The sequence below is a fragment of the Dendropsophus ebraccatus genome, chromosome 3 (genome assembly GCF_027789765.1).
Source record: "Dendropsophus ebraccatus isolate aDenEbr1 chromosome 3, aDenEbr1.pat, whole genome shotgun sequence".
In the NCBI taxonomy this organism is placed as follows: domain Eukaryota; kingdom Metazoa; phylum Chordata; class Amphibia; order Anura; family Hylidae; genus Dendropsophus; species Dendropsophus ebraccatus.
Window position 1 is genome coordinate 185843783 of NC_091456.1, and position 22167 is coordinate 185865949.

Here is a 22167-nt window from a genome sequence, read left to right on the forward strand (position 1 = left end):
GGGCCAAAAGATTTGAGAATGACACAAATATTATATTTTCACATGATCTGCTGCCCTCTGGTTTTTATGTGTGTTTGTCAGATGTTTTTATCACATACAGAAATATAATTGCAATCATATTATGAGTAACAAAAGCTTATACTGACAGTTAGAATGAGTTACTGCAGCAAGTCAATATTTGCAGTGTTGACCCTTCTTCTTGAGGACCTCTGCAATTCTCCCTGGCTGCTCTCAATCAACTTCTGGACCAAATCCTGACCGATATCACTCCATTCTTGCACAATCAATGCTTGCATTTTGTCAGAATTTGTTGGTTTTTGTTTGTCCACCCGTGTCTTGATGATTGACCACAATTTCTCAATGGGATTTGTTCCCTAAGCCATTTACTTATCACCTTTGCTTTATGGCAAGGTGCTCCATCATGCTGGAAAAGGCATTGTTGATCGCCAAACTGCTCTTGGACGGTTGGGAGAAGTTGCTCTTGGAGGACATTCTGGTACCATTCTTTAAGGCCCTATTCCACGAAACGATTATCGGCCATATTCGGCCGATAATTGTCCCGTGGAATTGACAGCAACGATCAGCCGACATTGTTCATGTCAGCTGATCGTTGCAGTCATTTGTTTTTCAACATGTTGAAAAACAAACGACTAATATAACCCCTTGCCCCAATATGACGTCCTGGGACATCATGAAAAGCCAGTACTTAACGCATTATGACGTCCCAGGACGTCATGAATGTAAACATGCACCACGCGAAATTGCGCTGTGATGTGTACTGCTCCCGGCCGCCTACAGGACCTAGGGTCTCCTGGCAACAGCCAGGAGACAAACCCAAGCCCCGCCAGTCTGTTTAACCCTATAGATGCCGTGGTCAGTACTGACCACAGAATCTATAAGGTTGACAGGAGGAGAGGGATCCCCTGTCACTCATCGGGACCCTCGCAGTGCAATCGCGGGGTCCCGATGTGTTCCTGAGCTTGGTATGTACTAAATCATGCCGCCCTTTGCCCCCCCCCATCCGGTCTCCTTATGCCAAACATTTACCCCCATACAGTATGTGGCCCCCGTTGTGTGTGCAATCAGGTTAAGAAAAGAAGGGGCTCCCCCTGTCACTCATCGGGACCCCTGCAGTGCGATCGCGGGGTCTCGATGTGTCCCTGAGCCTCCTGATTCATGGCACAAGCAACTGCTGCTACAGAAGCCTGTGAGATCGCGCCGCAGGATTTGTCTCACAGGCTAAGTGTCAGTGTAAAACCGACAGCCTGCCAGAGCCTGCGGCACGATCTCACAGGCTTCTGTAGCAGCAGTTGCTTGTGCCATGAATCAGGAGGCTCAGGGACACATCGAGACCCCGCGATCGCACTGCAGGGGTCCCGATGAGTGACAGGGGGAGCCCCTTCTTTTCTTAACCTGATTGCACACACAACGGGGGCCACATACTGTATGAGGGTAAATGTTTGGCATAAGTAGAATGGGGGCCATGATTGAACAGGAGCACATCGGGACCCCGCAATCGCACTGCGGGGGTCCCGATGGGTGACAGGGGAAGCTCCCTCCTCTAATGCACACATTAGGACCCTCCGATCCCTAGTATGACACATAGCAGTACATCAGCACTGCTATGTGCTATACCTGTCAGTGCAGGTATAGTACATAGCAGTACTGATGTACTGCTATGTGTCATACTAGGAATTGCAGGGTCCTGATGTGTGCCTGAGCTGTGCACTTGGCCCCCAGCACCTCCAGTATGGAACCCTCCTCAGAGAGGGAGCTGCAGGCTCCCTCTCACAGGCTGTCAGTGTAGAACTGACAGGTATAGCACATAACAGTACTGATGTACTGCTATGTGCTATACTAGCGATCTAACAATGGCAGTGTTAAGTCCCCTAGAAGAACAAAAAAATAAAGTGAAAAAAAATCAAATAAAATAAAGTGTAAAAATAAAAAAAAAAAAGTGTTAGAACATAAAAAGTGATCATTTGATCCTTCCCCAATAAAGGCATGTATTATTATAAAAAAAAAAAAAAACGGGAAAAAAATACATATTTGGTATTGCCGCATTCGTAGCGACCTGTTCTATAAAACCGTATTAAGTTTTTTGATGGCTTATTTCCCTGTCTTTCTTGTGAAAATTAAATTGCAAGCCAAAAATGAATGTTACTGGGAAAAAAAAATAAATGTTCATTTTCATTGTCCACTGCTAGATACTTTCCTTAAACAGTGGAGTCCTTATACTTACTACACCCCTTGATGATTACATTGAGGGGTGTAATTTACAAAATGGGGTCACATGTGGGGGTGAACTCGGCAAGCGCATGTTGCACCCAGAAATGGCTCCATGAAAATCTGCACTGAAAATGCAAAAGGACGCTCCTTCCCTTCCGAGCCCTGCCATGGACCAAACAGCGGTTTACGCCCACATATGGGGTGTTGTTGTACTCAGGAGAACTTGTGTTTCAAAGTTCGGGGTTCATTTTTGCCTTTGTTCTTTGTGAAAATATGAAATTTTAAACTAAAAGAAAATACTAATGGAAAAAGAAATTTTTTTAAAATTTTTATGTCCTAATAAGAAACGCTTTTCTCAAACACCTGTGAGGTCAAAATGCTCACTATACCTCTCGATAAAATCTTTAAGGGGTGCAGTTTTTAATATGGGGTGACATTTTAGGGTTCATACCAAACAGGCTGCTCCAATTCACTTCACAAATGAAGTGGTCCCTAAAAAAAATAGATTTTGGAAATTTTCACGAAAATTTGAAAATTGCTCATAAACTTGTAAGCTTTGTAACATCCTAAGAAAGTAAAAAATGTTTACCAAATCATGCCAGCACATACTAGACAAATTACTAATGTGACATGGTAACTAATATTTGTGTGGTATGACTAACTTTTTTAGAAGTAGAAAATTTCAAAGTCATACTAATGCAAATTTTTTTTAAATTTTTTTACATTTTGCATTTTTTCCCCAACAAACACTAAATATATTGGGCAATCGAATACAATAACATTAATTACAATGTGTCACGAGAAAACAATCCAAGAATCGCAAGCATATGTTAAAGCATTGCAGAGTTATAATGATATAAAGAGAGACTGGTCAGATTATAAAAAATTAGCTTGGTCATTAGGGCCAAAACAGGCTGCGGAGGCAAGGGGTTAACAACGATATGCTGTGGTCGCCTCGTGGAATAGTTGCGTCGGCAACAGACGCTGCTGTATCCTATGGGCTGCCCGGACGATCAGCGATCCCCCGGGTAGCCCCCCCCAGACTCACTTGCTCGCTGCAGCCGCGTGGAATAGCAGTAGCAGCGAGCGGGGAACGAGGAGCAAATGAGCGCTAATAGCGCTCGTTTGCTTCTGTCAGTCGGCCCGTGGAATAGGGCCTTTATTCATGGCTGTGTTTTTAGGTAAGACTGTGAGAGAGCCAATTCCCTTGGCTAAGAAGCAACCCCACACATGAATGGTTTCAGGATGCTTTACAGTTGGCATGAGACAAGACTGGTGGTAGCGCTCACCTCGTCTTCTCCGAATAAGCTGTTTTCCAGATGTCCCAAACAATCGGAAAGGGCATTCATCAGAGAAAATGACTTTACCCCAGTCCTCAACAGTCCACTCCCTGGACCTTTTGCAGAATATCAGTCTGTCCCTGATGTTTTTTCTGGAGAGAAGTGGCTTCTTTGCTTCCCCTCTTGAGACCAGGCCTTGCTCCAAGAGTCTCCGCCTTACAGAGTGTGCAGACGCACTCAAACGTGCCTGCTGCCATTCCTGAGCAAGCTCTGCACTGCTGGTAGCCCGATTCCTCAGCTAAAACACTTTTAAGAGACGTCCTGGTGCTTGCTGGTCTTTCTTGGGCGCCCTGGAGGCTTTTTGACAACAATGGAACCTCTCTCCTTGAAGTTTTTGATGATGCGATAGATTGTTGACTGAGGTGCAATCTTTTTAGCTGCAATACTCTTCCCTGTTAGGCCATTTTTGTGCAGTGCAATGATTACTACATGTGTTTCTTTAGAGATAACCATGGTTAACAGCAGAGAAACAATGATGCCAAGCACCAGCCTCCTTTTAAAGTGTCCAGTGGTGTCATTCTTACTTAATCATGACAGATTGATCTCCAGCCCTGTCCTCATCAACACCCACACCTGTGTTAATGGAGCAATCACTGAAACGATGCTAGATGGTCCTTTTAAGGGTCCTTTTACACAGAAAGATTATCTGACAGATTATCTGCCAAAGATTTGAAGCCAAAACCAGGAATGGATTTGAAAAGAGGAGAAATATCAGGCTTTCCTTTATGACTTGATCTCTGTTTATAGTCCATTCCAGGCTTTGGCTTCAAATCTTTGGCAGATAATCTGTCAGATAATCTTTCTGTGTAAAAGGGCCCTAAGGCAGGGCTGCAATGATGTTGAAATGTGTTTTGGGGGGTAAAGTTCATTTTCTAGGCAAATATTGACTTTGCAAGTAATTGCTGTTAAGCTGATCACTCTTTATAACATTCAAATTGCCAATTTAAAAAGTGAAGCAGTAGACTTTGTAAAAATTAATATTTGTATCATTCTCAAAACTTTTGGCCATGACTGTATAATGTGGCCTCTCACAGACAATAAACTAAACTATCTACAGGCCCAATATCTGTCCTGGAAAGTTTACGTGCATGCTAAGACCCGGGTCTCTTTTAGATAGATGCGGAATCTGTTGGCGCTATACAAATAAATATATTATTATTATAGATGGCTGATCGCGGTTACTGAGCAAGGGGGTCTCTCTTGCCAAAGTCTTGTAACCAAGATGGCGGCTGTTTCTCTCCACAACTGGATGTTACACAGCTCCTATGCTGTCTCAGCAAATCTCTCGATGGGCCCCAGTCACAGACCAGTATAGCTGCTCTCCACAGCAGTTATGGAGTCCTGAAAGAAGGATACTTCATGTGGATGGCATCAGGTCTCTCAGTCTGCTATAGCCAGCTGTCTCATCAAAATGGCTGCTCAGACTTCCCTCATCAGCTGCTGCTTCCCTCAGGTCACATCTTCCAACTGCCAGGTTTGTCTCCCTTGGCAACAGCACATCCTTAACAACACAGGCTGTGTACTGCAAAACAGCGACACCTTGTGGCCAAATACATAACGCCAGCCAAACCACATGTCACACATATCGTTATATACAGTTACATCTCTGGCTGTTTCACCATCTCACAAATGTACACCCACGGTCGTTAAGGGGTTAAATACGTATCTGAACCTTTTGCTTAATGGTCCTTTTACACGCAGCGATAATTCACTCAATCGATCGTTTGCCGATCACCGTTTAGATACATCTCACACACACACAGCTCTGCTCCATACACATCACTTCAGCTCATCCAGCACAGCAGAGTCCTGCATACACTGAGCAGCAGCCCCTGATCATGTGACTCCTCCACCTCCATGTGACTGATCACATGACTGTGACATCATGGCAGGTCCTGGAAGCACAGGATGAGGTATGTTTGGAGAACTACATGACGGTAACTCTTTAACCCCTTGATGACATATATTATACAGTTACGGTGCGGCCTCTGGGCTTTAGCCTATGGAGCTGTAACCGCTCTCAGTTATCTGATGCTCCATACTCCCATCATTTCCTCATCTTCCCAGCACAATGTTGGATCTGGGTGCAGCTCCCCGACGGGTGTGATACTGATGTCACACTGTAATACATGTAACTATAAGGGGAGTTTTGCTGCATAGAGAGAAGATGTGAGGAGCATTGTGTGCGGATGGCAAGATACCACATATAATATCCATACCTCCCAACTGTCCCGGATTCCACTGACTGTGCCGGAAGTGACCTGCAGCCTCTGTCATGAATCACTTCCGGCACAGTCAGCGTCTATATACCCCGCTGCCCGCCCCGGAGGATGACGGGAGTGCACGCTCTGCCGGGAAAGGGACTGCTGGGACCGGCGGACAGGTGAGTTACTGGTTTATTGTTTTTTTCGCTGGGGCCACACTAATGGGGGGATTGGCTACTCTGTGGGCACTATATGGGGGCACTGGCTACTATGTGGGGCATATATGGGGGCATTGGCTACTATGTGGGGCACTATATGGGGGCATTGGCTACTATGTGGGGCACTATATGGGGGCATTGTCTACTATGTGGGGCACTATATGGGGGCATTGTCTACTATGTGGGGCACTATATGGGGGATTGGCTACTATGTGAGGCACTATATGGGGGCATTGGCTACTATGTGGGGCACTATATGGGGGATTGTCTACTATGTGGGACACTATATGGGGGCATTGGCTACTATGTGGGGCACTATATGGGGCATTGGCTACAATGGAAGGCACTATATGGGGGATTGGCTACTATGGGGGGCACTATATGGGGGCATTGGCTACTATGTGGGGCACTATATGGGGCATTGGCTACTATGTGGGGCACTATATGGGGGCATTGGCTACAATGGAAGGCACTATATGGGGGATTGGCTACTATGGGGGGCACTATATGGGGATTGGATAATATGTGGGGCACTATATGGGGAATTGGCTACTATGTGGAGCACTATATGGGGGGCATTGGCTACTATGTGGGGCACTATATGGGGGATTGGCTACTATGTGGGGCATAATTGGGGGTATTGGCTACTATGTAGGCACTATATGGGGCATTGGCTACTATGTGGGCACTATATGGGGGCATTGGCTACTATGTGGGGCACTCTATGGGGGATTAGCTACTATGTGGAGCTAGGGCTGGGCGATATGGCCAAAAAATAAAATCTCGATTTTTTTTAAATTTTGGACGATTCTCGATTTAAATCTCGATTTTTTTCTCTTTTTGCTAAACAAACAGGACATTTTTCTCCCTGCAGCATCAGAAACTATTTTATAGACGTTTGAGACAACAACCATATTGCTTCCCAGTGTAACAGTGCTCCTCCCGTGCCCCTATGTAGTAGACAAGCCCATTGTGTGCCCCATATAAGTAGTTTTCCCAAATATGTGCCCTATGTACTAGTGTATTAGTAGTAGTACAGATGAGGGGATTAGCAGTACAGGTAAAGATGAGGGGTGTAGTAGTGGTACAGATGAGGGGTGTAGTAGTAGTAGTACAGGAACAGATGAGGGGTGCAGTAGTAGTAGTGCAGGTAAAGATGAGGGGTGTAGTAGTAGTACAGGTACAGATGAGGGGTGTAATAGTAGTACAGGTAAAGATGAGGGGTGTAGTAGTAGTACAGGTACAGATGAGGGGTGTAGTAGTAGTACAGGTACAGATGAGGAGTGTAGTAGTAGTACAGGTAAAGATGAGGGGTGTAGTAGTAGTAGTGCAGGTACAGATGAGGGGTGTAGTAGTAGTACAGGTACAGATGAGGGGTGTAATAGTAGTACAGGTAAAGATGAGGGGTGTAGTAGTAGTACAGGTACAGATGAGGGGTGTAGTAGTAGTACAGGTACAGATGAGGAGTGTAGTAGTAGTACAGGTAAAGATGAGGGGTGTAGTAGTAGTAGTACAGGTACAGATGAGGGGTGTAGTAGTAGTACAGGTAAAGATGAGGGGTGTAGTAGTAGTACAGGTACAGATGAGGGGTGTAGTAGTAGTACAGGTATAGATGAGGAGTGTAGTAGTAGTACAGGTAAAGATGAGGGGTGTAATAGTAGTAGTACAGATTAGGAGTGTAGTAGTAGTACAGGTATAGATGAGCCTGGTGTAATAGTAGTACAGGTATAGATGAGGGGTGCAGTAGTAGTAGTACAGGTATAGATGAGGGGTGCAGTAGTAGTACAGGTACAGATGAGGAGTGTAGTAGTACAGGTATAGATGAGCCTGGTGTAGTAGTAGTACAGGTATAGATGAGGGGTGCAGTAGTAGTACAGGTACAGATGAGGAGTGTAGTAGTACAGGTATAGATGAGCCTGGTGTAGTAGTAGTACAGGTATAGATGAGGGGTGCAGTAGTAGTACAGGTACAGATGAGGGGTGTAGTAGTAGTAGTAGTACAGGTATAGATGAGCCTGGTGTAGTAGTAGTACAGGTATAGATGAGGGGTGCAGTAGTAGTACAGGTACAGATGAGGGGTGTAGTAGTAGTAGTAGTAGTACAGGTATAGATGAGCCTGGTGTAGTAGTAGTACAGGTATAGATGAGGGGTGCAGTAGTAGTACAGGTACAGATGAGGAGTGTAGTAGTAGTACAGGTATAGATGAGCCTGGTGTAGTAGTAGTACAGGTATAGATGAGGGGTGTAGTAGTAGTAGTACAGGTAAAGATGAGGGGTGTAGTAGTAGTACAGGTACAGATGAGGGGTGTAGTAGTAGTACAGGTATAGATGAGCCTGGTGTAGTAGTAGTACAGGTATAGATGAGGGGTGCAGTAGTAGTACAGGTATAGATGAGGGGTGTAGTAGTAGTAGTACAGGTATAGATGAGGAGTGTAGTAGTAGTAGTACAGGTACAGATGAGGGGTGTAGTAGTAGTACAGGTAAAGATGAGGGGTGTAGTAGTAGTACAGGTACAGATGAGGGGTGTAGTAGTAGTAGTACAGGTATAGATGAGCCTGGTGTAGTAGTAGTACAGGTATAGATGAGGAGTGTAGTAGTAGTAGTACAGGTACAGATGAGGGGTGTAGTAGTAGTACAGGTAAAGATGAGGGGTGTAGTAGTAGTACAGGTACAGATGAGGGGTGTAGTAGTAGTACAGGTATAGATGAGCCTGGTGTAGTAGTAGTACAGGTATAGATGAGGGGTGCAGTAGTAGTACAGGTAAAGATGAGGAGTGTAGTAGTAGTAGTACAGGTATAGATGAGCCTGGTGTAGTAGTAGTACAGGTAAAGATGAGGGTCAGGGACATAGCTAAGAGCATGGGGCAGACTGGGGGGAAGGGCATGGGGTACACTGGGCTGGAGAGCATGGGGTACACTGGGGGGGGCAAGTATGGGGCACACTGGGGGGAGCAAGGGGCAGACTAGGGGGGAAAGGCATGGGGTACACTGGGGGACATGCATGGGGCACACTGGGGGGTGCATGGGGCAGATCGGGGGGAGAATAGGGCAGATCGGCAGGGGCATGGAGCAGACCGGGGCAGGAGGGAACATACCTGGTGTACCCGCTCTGCGCGGGCGCACACCACCGGCACTTGCGCTCTCCTCCCGCCCGCACTACTCCCCGCAGCGGACCCGCCCCCATAGCCAGACATATACGCGCGCTTCCTCCCGGCCTCACATGGAGGTCCCCGGAGGAGGCTGCAGATACTGAAGCATCCGGTGATAGTGTCGCTGCTGTACAGCTCCAGCACCCGCAGCGATCACCCGATGCTTCAGTATCTGCAGCCTCCTCCGGGGACCTCCATGTGCTGCCGGGAGGAAGCGCGCGTACACGTCCGGCTATGGGGGCGGGTCAGAGGCGGGGACATAGGACGCTGCTGGGCGCTCTCGCTCCTCACGCTGTTTCAGTAGCTGGAGGATGCGAGCAGCCCGCCCGCGCGCCCAAATCCAATGATTTTTTTGGAAAATCGATTTTTGATTTTCCAAAAAAGTCAAATCGATTCTCAAATTCTGGGCGAATTAATCGAATTAATTCGATTCATCGCCCAGCCCTATGTGGAGCACTATATGGAGGGATTGGCTACTATGTGGGGCACTATGTGGGGATTGGCTACTATGTGGGGCACTATATGGGGATTGGCTACTATGTGGGGCACTATATGGGGGGATTGGCTACTATGTGGGGCACTATATGAAGGGATTGGCTACTATGTGGGGCACTATATGGGGATTGGCTACTATGTGGGGCACTATATGGGGGCATTGGATACTATGTGGGGCACTATATGGGGGCATTGGATACTATGTGGGGCACTATGTGGGGGATTGGATACTATGTGGGGCACTATGTGGGGGATTGGATACTATATAGGGCATTTTTTGGGGGATTGGATACTGTATAGGGCACTATTCAGTCAGCAGCATGTGGTGACTGTAGGGGAGTGGCTATGGAGGGTTGCTATGGGGGCGTGGCTATGGAGGGTTGCTATGGGGGCGTGGCTATGGGGACCACGGCGCACATGTCCCTCTTTGCTCTTTGCAAAAGTTGGGAGGTATGAATATCCAATAGCTGCCGGATGTCACCACAACATCAGTCACATCAGTCGGCGACTATAGGACATTGTGTGCAGGCGTTGTCTCACCTACAGACTATGCTCACAACATGAGACCTTCTCCCTGTGGAGGGGATGACTGTGTGATCATTGTGTGTGTCAGGTTCCTATAAGGTGTCAGGACGTGGCGGTCTATTTCTCCATGGAGGAGTGGGAGTATGTAGAAGGACACAAGGATCAGTACAAGGATGTGATGCTGGAGGATCAGCAGCCCCTCCCATCAGCAGGTAATAGACAGGACTATATACACACCTCCTCTCTGTATTATCTGGATGGAAAGAATGAATTCAGTCTCTGTATGTGTTCCCTCCAGTCAGATCCAGTAAGAGAACAGCACCAGAGAGATGTCCCCGTCCTCTTCTCCCACAGGATCAGGATCAGGTAGATGGAGATGTTCCCTATGATGTGTACATGTGAGGCTCTTGCTCTCAGTCTGGGTTTATCCTACAGTATTATATGGATTATACTTGTGTAATGAGGAAGGTGGAGATGGCGGATATAGACGACCATAGACATTACATGGTGTCTGGATCTTCTCCCAGTTTCTGGCTATGGAGACGGCTGGTTGGATTTATTCCCATCTGATCCCTTATTTTCCCTGAGACGAATCCCAGATGTGTCTGGCAGAGGCCGATCTCCTCCACTGAGACAACCTGAAGCCGGTGTAGTCTTCTTTTGCTGGGATCACTACCTCTTCCTTCACAGGCACTGATAGCAGAAGCCAAGCACTTTGGCGATCTCCTTCAGTTTCATTGGTGGTGAATGGAGAGGTGATCGCACAGGGTCACTATCGCTTCCTTCACAGACCTCTGTTCTCTTCATAAATGGGGGTCACGGTGGTCTGACACTCAGTGATCACACAGTTACCACTTATACTGTGGATAAGTGATCAATGCTTTTAGTGGGTCATAAATGTATTTTTTTTTATGTTTCATTAGGGCCCGTTCACTCTATAGAATCGGCGCAGAGATTATGCTCGGAACCCCCGCCCACAGACTCCGCGCCCAATCACGCCTGCTATCTCTTTTAATGGGAGGCCTCGCGCGCTTTTGCTCCCTGCTCAAAGAGTTGACATGGGAGCAGGCCCGGATTGGTAATCTGGCAAAGCGGGCAAATGCCCGCTGGGCTGCCAGTATTACCAATCCGGAGGCCGCCGGTCCTGGCCCCCATGTGCGTCGGCCCTCAGCAGTGGCTGCAAGAATAGCGCAGCCGGCCGCTGCGCTATCAGCTTCTGCAGAAGTCCGGTGCCCTGGCCCTTTAACTGTGAGCGTTCAAGATGAACGCTCACAGCTTGCAGAGGCCGCACTCTGCCTCTGACTGACAGAGCCAGGGAGCCATTGGCCCCCGGCCCTGCCAGTCACTCCTGTGACCGGTCAGTCTTCCGAGCTGGAAGATGTCAGGGCCGGCCCGGAGCCGCAGACGTGCCGTGCGCAGGCACGTCTGCAGGCTCCTCTGACAGGACCCCAGCGGCTGACGTCACTTCCCTGGCACGCCGCTGAGGACCTGTGAGGACCGCCGCCAAGCTGCAGCAGCAGAGAGAAGAAGCTACAGACTGAAGATCCGGGACCGGGAGGAAGAAGCTGCCGAGAGCGAGGTAACAGGTGAGAATGTGTTGTTTTTTTTTTGTTTTTTTTTTAACCCCTTCACATGTGGCTATGGTGGGGGGGGGGAGGCTATTCTATATTTGGTGGATGCAGGGGGGCAATTCTATATTGGGGGGATGCAGGGGAGGCTATTCTATATTGGGGGGATGCAGGGGGGCTATTCTATATTGGGGGGATGCAGGGGAGGCTATTCTATATTTGGGGGATGCAGGGGGGCTATTCTATATTGGGGATGCACGGGGGGGCTATTCTATATTGGGGGATGCACAGGGGGGGCTATTCTATATTGGGGGATGCACGGTGGGCTATTCTATATTGGGGGATGCACAGGGGGGGCTATTCTATATTGGGGATGCACGGGGGGGGCTATTCTATATTCGGGGATGCACAGGGGGGCTATTCTATATTGGGGATGCACAGGGGGGGGCTATTCTATATTGGGGGATGCAGGGGGGCTATTCTATATTGGGGGGATGCATGGGGGCTATTCTATATTGGGAAATGCAGGGGGGCTATTCTATATGGGGGGGATGCAGGGGGGGGCTATTCTATATGGGGGATGCACGGGGGGCTATTCTATATTGGGGGATGCAGGGGGGCTATTCTATATGGGGGGGATGCATGGGGGGCTATTCTATATTGAGGGATGCAGGGGGGCTATTCTATATGGGGGATGCACAGGGGGGCTATTCTATATGGGGGGATGTTCAGGGGGGCTATTTTATATTGGGGGATGCAGGGGGGGCTATTCTATATTGGGGGATGCATGGGGGGCTATTCTATATTGGGGGATGCAGGGGGGCTATTCTATATGGGGGATGCATGGGGGGCTATTCTATATTGGGGGATGCAGGGGGGCTATTCTATATGGGGGATGCACAGGGGGGCTATTCTATATGGGGGGATGTTCAGGGGGGCTATTCTATATGGGGGGATGTTCAGGGGGGCTATTCTATATTGGGGGATGCAGGGGGGCTATTCTATATGGGGGATGCACAGGGGGGCTATTCTATATGGGGGGATGTTCAGGGGGGCTATTCTATATTGGGGGATGCAGGGGGGCTATTCTATATTGGGGATGCACGGGGAGGCTATTATATATGGGGGGATGTTCAGGGGGGCTATTCTATATTGGGGATGCACGGGGAGGCTATTATATATGGAGGGATGTATAGCTGAGGATGTATAGATGAAGATGTTGCTGGAGCAAGAAGCCTAAAATGTCTGTCTGGCAGATCCCGTGGAGAGGAGTCATGGCCAGAGAAGCCTTCATGATGGCCGGAGCCAGATGGAGAAGAAAAGGAAAAGTGGACGTCTCTTCATGCAGAGAAGACGCCGACTGTGAGTTACAGGATGTAATTGCACTATAATAACTTAGAAGGTCTGCAGAACCTTTATACAGCTGGGATCTACCTCAGTATCAGGGGTGTCACACTCAGGCCCTCCAGGTGTTGCAAAACTACAATTCCCGTCATGCTTTAGCTGTCCAGGCATGATGGGATTTGTAGTTCTGTAACAGCTGGAGGGACGAGTGTAACACCTGTGTTCTCTGGTCACTGCCTTGGGAGAATATTGGTCTTTATATAGTGGCTGTTATTTGGTGATGGTATAGTGGTATTATCCAGTCACCGTATGGTGAGAGTAATGGGCATTGTGTGACGGTATAGTGGTATTATCCAGTCACCGTATGGTGAGAGTAATGGGCATTGTGTGATGGTATAGTGGTATTATCCAGTTACCATATGGTGAGAGTAATGGGCATTGTGTGACGGTATAGTGGTATTATCCAGTCACCGTATGGTGAGAGTAATGGGCATTGTGTGACGGTATAGTGGTATTATCCAGTCACCGTATGGTGAGAGTAATGGGCATTGTGTGATGGTATAGTGGTATTATCCAGTCACCGTATGGTGAGAGTAATGGGCATTGTGTGATGGTATAGTGGTATTATCCAGTCACTGTATGGTGAGAGTAATGGGCATTGTGTGACGGTATAGAGGTATTATCCAGTCACCATATGGTGAGAGTAATGGGCATTGTGTGACGGTATAGTGGTATTATCCAGTCACCGTATGGTGAGAGTAATGGGCATTGTGTGATGGTATAGTGGTATTATCCAGTCACCGTATGGTGAGAGTAATGGGCATTGTGTGACGGTATAGTGGTATTACCCAGTCACCGTATGGTGAGAGTAATGGGCATTGTGTGACGGTATAGTGGTATTATCCAGTCACCGTATGGTGAGAGTAATGAGCATTGTGTGACGGTATAGTGGTATTATCTAGTCACCGTATGGTGAGAGTAATGAGCATTGTGTGACGGTATAGTGGTATTATCCAGTCACCGTATGGTGAGAGTAATGAGCATTGTGTGACGGTATAGTGGTATTATCCAGTCACCGTATGGTGAGAGTAATGGGCATTGTGTGATGGTATTACTCGTCCTGTGTATTCTGGTATTATTGGTAATACTAGTGTATTATATAGTGGATTGTATTCAGTCACAGTGTAGCGGTATTAGTCACTATGTGGTGATAATGGCCCTGCTCATGGTGTGGTGATATTATTTGTTACTTATATACTGGTAGTATAGGAAATATTGGTGGGTTTGCTTTGTAACAGTATGGCAGTAACGTGTACAGTATGGTGATAATATTTGCTTACTGGTGTTAATAACAATGACAGTATAATCATGTACAGAAAGTTCTAGATAGATAGATAGATAGATAGATAGATAGGAGATAGATAGGAAATAGCCAGTAGGAAATAGCCAGTAGGAAATAGCTATCTAGCAGCTTATTATGTAGCTTTGATTGCACTTGGGATCACAACCAGCAGACATTTTAATAATTAAAACCTTACTACTTATATCGCCATTATATGGAGTGCAGACATAGTCAGGATAAAAGGGATTTAAAAAAATATAGTAACTTTTGTCCAAAAACAGCACCACCCCTGTCTTAAGGTTATGTGAGGTATTACAACTTGGCTCCATTCACTTCAATGGAACTGAGCTGCAATACCTCACACAAACTGAAGAAGAGTGTGGCACTGTTTCTGGAAGAAGGTGGCCATATTTTTCTCCTATAAAGGGAATCTGTGAGGTCTGTACCAGGTCTAGGGCTGTAGATCTCAGCAGACAGGGGTGAGGGAGATGTCACTGACAGGACCTTTAATCCAGTGTAAACTTATATAATTGTCCTTTTCATTTCCAACTAAAGTTTCACAACAGCAGCGGCAGCAGCAGCACCCTATATGTCCATCAGTCAGAGCAGGAAGGGGCGGGGCAGAGGGTGCTGCTGTGACTCCACCTCTCTGACACTTCAGCTGGTAATGAAAAGAAAGATTATAGCGGTTTACACTGGACTAAAGGTCCGGTCCCTGACCTGTACGCTGGGATCTACAGCCGTGTACCTGGTATAGACCCCACAGGTTCCCTTTAAGGGCACATTCATACCTAATCCATTGCGAATTTGATGCTTCTGATTTAATCAGTTGAAATAAACACCTAAATATGCCGCATCAAATCCACAGCAGATTATGTTATATCATTATTTTTAGGTGCTGATGGTGGGGTTCACATGTTTAAGGGAGTAGTGGGGACACGGCTAAATGAAGCAGAATTGATATACCATGATATGGTATGTGGGCTGCTGGGGTTTGATTGCCAGGGCTGATTTTAAGTCCCAGTCCGGCCCTGTATGGGAGGCCTCCCATTGAAAGACATAGCAGGCGGGATTCGGCGCGGACTCTGCGGGCGAGTGGTGGTTCCCCAACAATTCCGTTGTGTGAACGGGCCCTTACAATGCACATTTTCCGCCTTTCGACTTCTGTTAGGGGTCACTCACACGTCTGTAGAATTCCATCTGTACACTGAGGGTGTTCTGCGGAATGAACCTGGGAGTTCACAGCTTTGTATTAATTGATTCCTCTAAGCAGTTTAAAAGTTCCCGCTAGTGTACTGACACAGCCAACGCTGCTGGCACCAGACATATAGAAGCATCATAAGTGGGATCTATCATATGTCAGGGCCATTTTGGGTTGAGGGACTACTGTATAGTGTATGAGGTTATTACTAAGCCATCATCTGATATCTATGTCCGGATTCTAGGAGACCTGCAGCTCTGGGGCTCATATAACTCCTCCAGTCATCTCATGTCTGGTCTCTTTTCTGCTTATATAACACTTTCTATGTGACTTGTATTAGATTGTATTAGATTCCCATAGATTGTAAGCCCTCGCGGGCAGGTCCTCTTCCCCCATGTACCAGTCTGTCTTTTGCCTTAATGTAATGTTTTCTGATCTTGTATTGTTCCTGCCTGTTGCCTATCTATTGTATAGCGCTCTGGAACTAAGGGCGCTTTATAAATAAATAATAATAATATTAATGTCTCTTCTCCTTTATACTATTTCGATCACAGCGAATGAATCAGGGTGAAGATCTGTACAATATTAACACTACAGATATGATGGTAAAAGAAGAAGAGGAGACAGATGTGAGCAGTGATGAGCAGTATAAGGAGGCCATCACTACAGGAAAAGGTCTGAATTATATTAAAGCTACAGACACAATGATAAAAGAAGAAGAGGAGGAGACAGATGTGAGCGGTGATGAGCAGTATAAGGAGGACGTTTCTGCAGGAAAAGGTCTGAATTATATTAATGCTACAGACACAAGGATAAAAGAAGAAGAAGAGGAGGAGACAGATGTGAGCGGTGATGAGCAGTATAAGGAGGACATCGCTACAGCAAAAGGGCTGAATTATATTAATGCTACAGACAAAAGGATAAAAGAAGAAGAAGAGGAGACGGATGTGAGCGGTGATGAGCAGTATAAGAAGGATGTTACTGCAGGAAAAGATCTGAATTATATTATTGCTACAGACACAAGGATAAAAGAAGAAGAAGAGGAGGAGACAGATGTGAGCGGTGATGAGCAGTATAAGGAGGACGTTTCTGCAGGAAAAGGTCTGAATTATATTAACGCTACAGACAGAAGGGTAAAAGATGAAGAGGAGACAGATGTAAGCAGTGATGAGCAGTATAAGGAGGACACCACTACTGGGAAAGATATGAACCATATTAATGCCACAGACAGAAGGATAAAAGAAGAAGAGGAGACAGATGTGAGCGGTGATGAGCAGTATAAGGACGACATTCCAACAGGTAACCACCCAAGTGGTATAGAGTATAGAGTGGTATAGAGCAGTATAGAGCTCTAGTGACATCACAGCTGGAATACTGTGTCCAGTTCTGTTAACCAGCAAAAGATAGAACGTGCTCATTGACAGGCTACAACAATGGGGGACGGTCTCCAAGGGGTATTTTCCTCTGGGAAATTGATGGCATATCCACAAAGTCCCCTACATGAAGTTCCGGTCTATTGTAATTGAGTACTTATTGGCCGGGAAGCCAGAACCATATGAAGCAGGTGAACTCAACCTGAGTATTAATGGACGTTGCAGAAATGATCTATCCAGGGTAGTTTCTAGACCATTCTGGCTACAGGACGACTTTAAAAAAAAGTGCCCCCCCCCCTCGAGCAATCACTACTGAGTGAGGTGTGAGGCCCGGGTGGCCCGAGCACTCGTATGGAACATGTGCAAACAGGTGTAAATCATGGCGGAAATCAACACCTGCTTAGGAGTAGACGCAAGTCCCACTGAATTTACTAAGGCCGGGTTCACACTACGTTTTTGCAAACTGTTTTTACAAAAAAAAAAAGGATGGAAAAACGGATGTATTTGTGTGCATCCGTTTAACTTCCATTATTAAAAAAAAAAAACAAAAAAAAAAAACAACCAGTTCAAAACACATCTGTTTTGTTTCTTTTTTTTTTTACATACACAAAAACGTGTTAGACCAAATTTTTGTGTACGTTAAAAACAGGATGTGTTCTGATCATTTTTTTAGTAATTAAAGTCAATAGAAAAAAACCCCAGATCAAAACGGATACACGCAAATGTATACGTTTTATTTGTAAAAATGAAAGAACGGATTGCAAAACCGTAGTGAGGACCCAGCCAGAGGGGCCTATTCCATGGAGCGATAATCGGCCGAATCAGCCCGACTCGGCCGATTATCGCTCCGTGTAATGAATACAACGATCAGCCGATGACAACGATCAGCGGCTGATCGTTGATATTGGTTTGAACCTATAATTGTTGGACGACGACTGCGCATCACTATGTGTAATAGCAGTTCGCGGCTGATGATTTACATTACCTATGCAGGCTGCAGGGCTCCTCTTGCTCTGTGCTTCTCCCCGAGTCCCACGCGCTCCAGCTCCAAAGCGACCTGTCTGAGCTGACAGGCCGCTCAGCCAATCATTAGGACCGCCGTGGCCAGTAATTGGCTGAGCGGCCTGTCAGCTAAGACAGGCCGCTCTGAAGCTGGAGTGCGTGGGATCCGGGGAGAAGAAGACCACAAGAGGAGCCCTGCAGCCTGGATAGGTAATGGATAATGTTTGAGCAAGGGCTGAAAGGACATCAGTAACGATGTCCATGCAGCCCTTGTTAAACGTTAATTGGCTGTGTAATAGTAAACGAGCGCCGATCTAGCAGATTGGCACTCATTTACAGTTATTATTGGGCCCCCATCGGCCCGTGTAATAACACCCTAATGGTACTTTTACACGGAGTGATTATTCGCCCGATCGCACGATTAACGATTTTGAATGAACAATGTTTTTTTAATAACGATCAGCGTTTAGACGGAACGATACATGGTACGGAAAAATTGTTTTGCGATCGCTTAAGCCTATCTCACACATAGGTGAAATCGTTGAAAGACTGTTTACACTGAACGATCTGCGAATTTTTTGCGAACGACCAACGATAATTTGAGAACATGTTGAAAGATCAAAATGAACGATTTCTCGCTCGTCGTTTGATCGTTCGCTGCGTTTACACGTAAGATTATCGTTCGAATTTGATCGTTATCGTGCAAAAACGAACGATTAATAGTTCCGTGTAAAAGGACCATTAGAGGCGTGTGATTATCATTAACGAGTATTCCTAAAGGATCCCTTTACACAGAGAGATTCATGTGACAGATTTTTTTTGAAGCCAAAGCAAGGAACAGACTATTAACAGAGAACAGGTCATAAAGGAAAGACTGAGCTTTCTCCTCTTCTCATATCCTGGATTCGGCTTCACAAATCTGTCAGATAAATCTGTCTGTGTAAAGGCAACCTTAAGAAGTTCATTCCCTGATGGCCATATAAAAGGGCCAGCAATCGGCCGAGAGGTGAGCAAACACCTGCTCATTTGCTGACTGTATCTTTTGTGCGACCATATAAATTACTGTGATTGGTTGCCGACAGCAATGCATTTAAATTGCTGCACGAATGATACAGCAGCCTGGCAGCGCAAAACTGCATAATGGGCCATGTAAAGGGGTCCTTCCTATAGTAATATGGACCCTGTACTGTGACTATCACCTGTAAAGTGTAAAGTGAAACTGGCTCAGTTGCCCCTAGCAACCAATCAGATTCCACCTTTCACTTTCCAAAGAGTCTGTGAGGAATGAAAGGTGGAATCTGATTGGTTGCTAGGGGCAACTGAGCCAGTTTCACTTTACACCATGTTTGATAAATCTCCCCTTATTTATACCGATGCTTCTCTTCTTCTGTGTCCAGGACGGGTCGGGGGAGGAGACGCGGTCACATGTATGCAGGATGGAGCCAGATGCTGTGTGTGTGTGTGGGGGGGGCACACTGAAGTCTGAGCCCACTGCCCTGGGCATAGACAGTGTCGGACACTGCTGCTAAATGAGGTGGAGTAGGGCGCCCACTAGTTGTTATCACCCCGTGCGGTTGCCTGTTACGTGCTAGAAACGTCCCTGGATCTATCTTGTTACTTGCTCTACAATCTGTTTGAAAGTATACATTTTCTAAGGTTATATTATTTAAAAATAATACAATCAATTTTATCCTCAGCAGATGACTGTACGAAGAGATCAGAGGGACAAGGAGCACACACAAGCGCCCAATCGTGTAAAAATCAAAGGTCTCGCACAGGGAAGAAGCAATACACATGTTCAGAATGTGGTAAATGTTTTATGTGGAAAAGATCTCGTGATAGACATCAGAGGAACCATGCAAAACTGTTTTCATGTTCAGAATGTGGTAAAGGCTTTGCTTACAAATCTAACCTTGTTGACCATCAAAGAATTCACACAGGGGAGATGCCATATTCATGTTCAGTATGTGGCAGGGGTTTTCATGTGAAATCAAGTTTTTTATTCCATCTGAGAACTCACTCAGAAACCAAGCAGTTTTCATGTTCTGAATGTGGCAAATCTTTTAATCATAAATCATCTCTTAAATCACATCAAAAAATGCACACAGGGGTGAAGCCATATGAATGTTCAGAATGTGGAAAATGCTTTTTGAGGAAACACCATCTTGCTATACATCAAAGGCGGCACACAGGGGAGAAGCCATATGAATGTACAGAGTGTGGCAAATGTTTTATTCAGCCATCACAGCTTACTAGCCATAAAATATCTTATCACAAGATGAAGAGTCCATATTCATGTTCAGAATGCGGCAAAAGCTTTGGTAAGAGAAATCGTTTGGAGGAACATAAAAATTCTCACACTGGGGAGAAGCCATTTATATGTTCAGAATGTGGGGAATGTTTTAGTAAAAAATTACAGCTAGTTAAGCATCAAAGAATTCACACTAATGAAATACCATTTCCCTGTTCAGAATGTGGGAAATGTTTTACTGTGAAAAAAAGGCTTGAGGAACATCAGAAAACTCACACAGATGAGAAACCGTTTTTCTGTTCAGAATGTGGGAAATGTTTTACTCACAAATCAGAGCTTGTTACACATCAAAGAACTCACACAGGGAAGAAGCCATTTGAATGCTTAGAATGTGGGAAATGTTTTACTCACAAATCAGAGCTTGGTAGACATCAGTTAACTCACACAGGGGACAAATCATTTGAATGCTTAGAATGTGGAAAATGTTTTACTCACAAATCAGCGCTTCTTACACATCAAAGAACTCACACAGGGGAGAAGCCATTTGAATGCTTAGAATGTGGGAAATGTTTTACTGGCAAATCAGAGCTTGCTAGACATCAGTTAACTCACACAGGGGACAAGTCATTTGAATGCTTAGAATGTGGAAAATGTTTTACTCTCAAATCAGGGCTTGTTAGACATCAGAAAACTCACACAGGGGAGAAGCCATTTGTATGTTCAGAATGTGGGAAATGTTTTATTCAAAAATTACAACTTATTCATCATCAGAGGACTCACACAGGGGAGACCCCATTTTCCTGCTCAGAATGTGGGAAAGGTTTTACACGGTTAGGAACCCTTGTGAGACATAAAGTAACTCACTCAGACAAGAAGCCGTTTGCATGTTCAGAATGTGGTAGATGTTTTAGTCGGAAAGCACATCTAGTTAAACATCAAGAAACTCATTTAGGAGAGAAACCTGGAAAAGGTTTTGGGACACATGAAGTAGCTATAAAGCCATTTGCATGTTCAGAATGTGGTAAATGTTATGGTCAGAAATCACATCTTGTTAGACATCAAAAAACTCACTTGGGGGAGAAATCTTTTTCTTGTTCAGAATGTGGAAAATGCTTTTTAAGGAAACAAGACCTTCTTGAGCATGTTAAATGTCACACGGGAGAGAAGCCACTTCCATGTCCAGAATGAGGGAAATGTTTTGGTCAGAAAACAAATCTTACTGCCCATCAAATGGATGTTTTTCATCCAACCATCACATCTCCTTAAACATGAACAAACTCAGGGACATTGCTGTTTCTTTTTTAATTGTAAACTTTTTTTTTTTTTTTTGGGGGGGGGGGGAAGATTTATAGAAGAAAGATGTAGAAGTAATAAAGTAAAGTTACCTGTCATAGAAGAGAAATGGAATTAATTTACAATGATTAAAATGATGATTAAGAATTTTCTGCATTTACAAATAAGTTTCTAATAATATCTATATATATACACACATACACACACACACTGTGTAGCATATTTTACATTTGTTATATACGGGAAATATAAGTGACAGCCGGACTGTGGTCAGACATATTCTGCTTAGAAGACAAAATTTAGCTATCTGCTTTATATTAATGTTGTTGCTACTATTAAATATATTTCAGCAAATTTGCTTATGCGTGACTTTTTTTTTAACTTTAAGTAAGAATTTTTTAAAAAAATTCCTTTTAACAAAGTAAGCAAAGATGTGCGGCCAATTAACATTTATTTAAGTGGGCGCACAAAAGGTGAGGTCAGCCGATGAACGAGAAATTTCTTGTTGATCCTTGGCCCTTTTACACTGGCTGATTATGATTAATGAACGTTCCTGCCGGCTGATAATCGGCCCTTGCAAAAGGACTGTTAAGACTAGACAGTCTTCAGAGACGCCCGATTCATCGAACAGCCTGA

General features: G+C 45.4%; 1 protein-coding gene across 9 annotated transcripts in view; it reads left to right on the top strand.

The window, feature by feature from the left end:
• The window catches only part of LOC138786703 (zinc finger protein 665-like), a 130879-nt gene extending 109306 nt beyond the window's left edge, over positions 1 to 21573 (top strand). For 6 of the 9 annotated variants that reach the window (XM_069963690.1, XM_069963683.1, XM_069963685.1 and 3 more), the window contains 2 exons: positions 16167 to 16911; positions 19685 to 21573. In XM_069963690.1, coding sequence (XP_069819791.1) covers positions 16170 to 16911; positions 19685 to 21426 — 2484 coding nt within the window. In that variant the 5' untranslated portion in view covers positions 16167 to 16169 and the 3' untranslated portion in view covers positions 21427 to 21573. Of the gene's footprint in view, positions 1 to 5451; positions 5483 to 10063; positions 10370 to 10455; positions 10524 to 12981; positions 13088 to 16166; positions 16912 to 19684 lie in introns of those variants that run through there. The other 3 variants (XM_069963691.1, XM_069963686.1, XM_069963687.1) reach the window with 3 other exon arrangements.
• Positions 21574 to 22167: the final 594 nt, after the last annotated feature.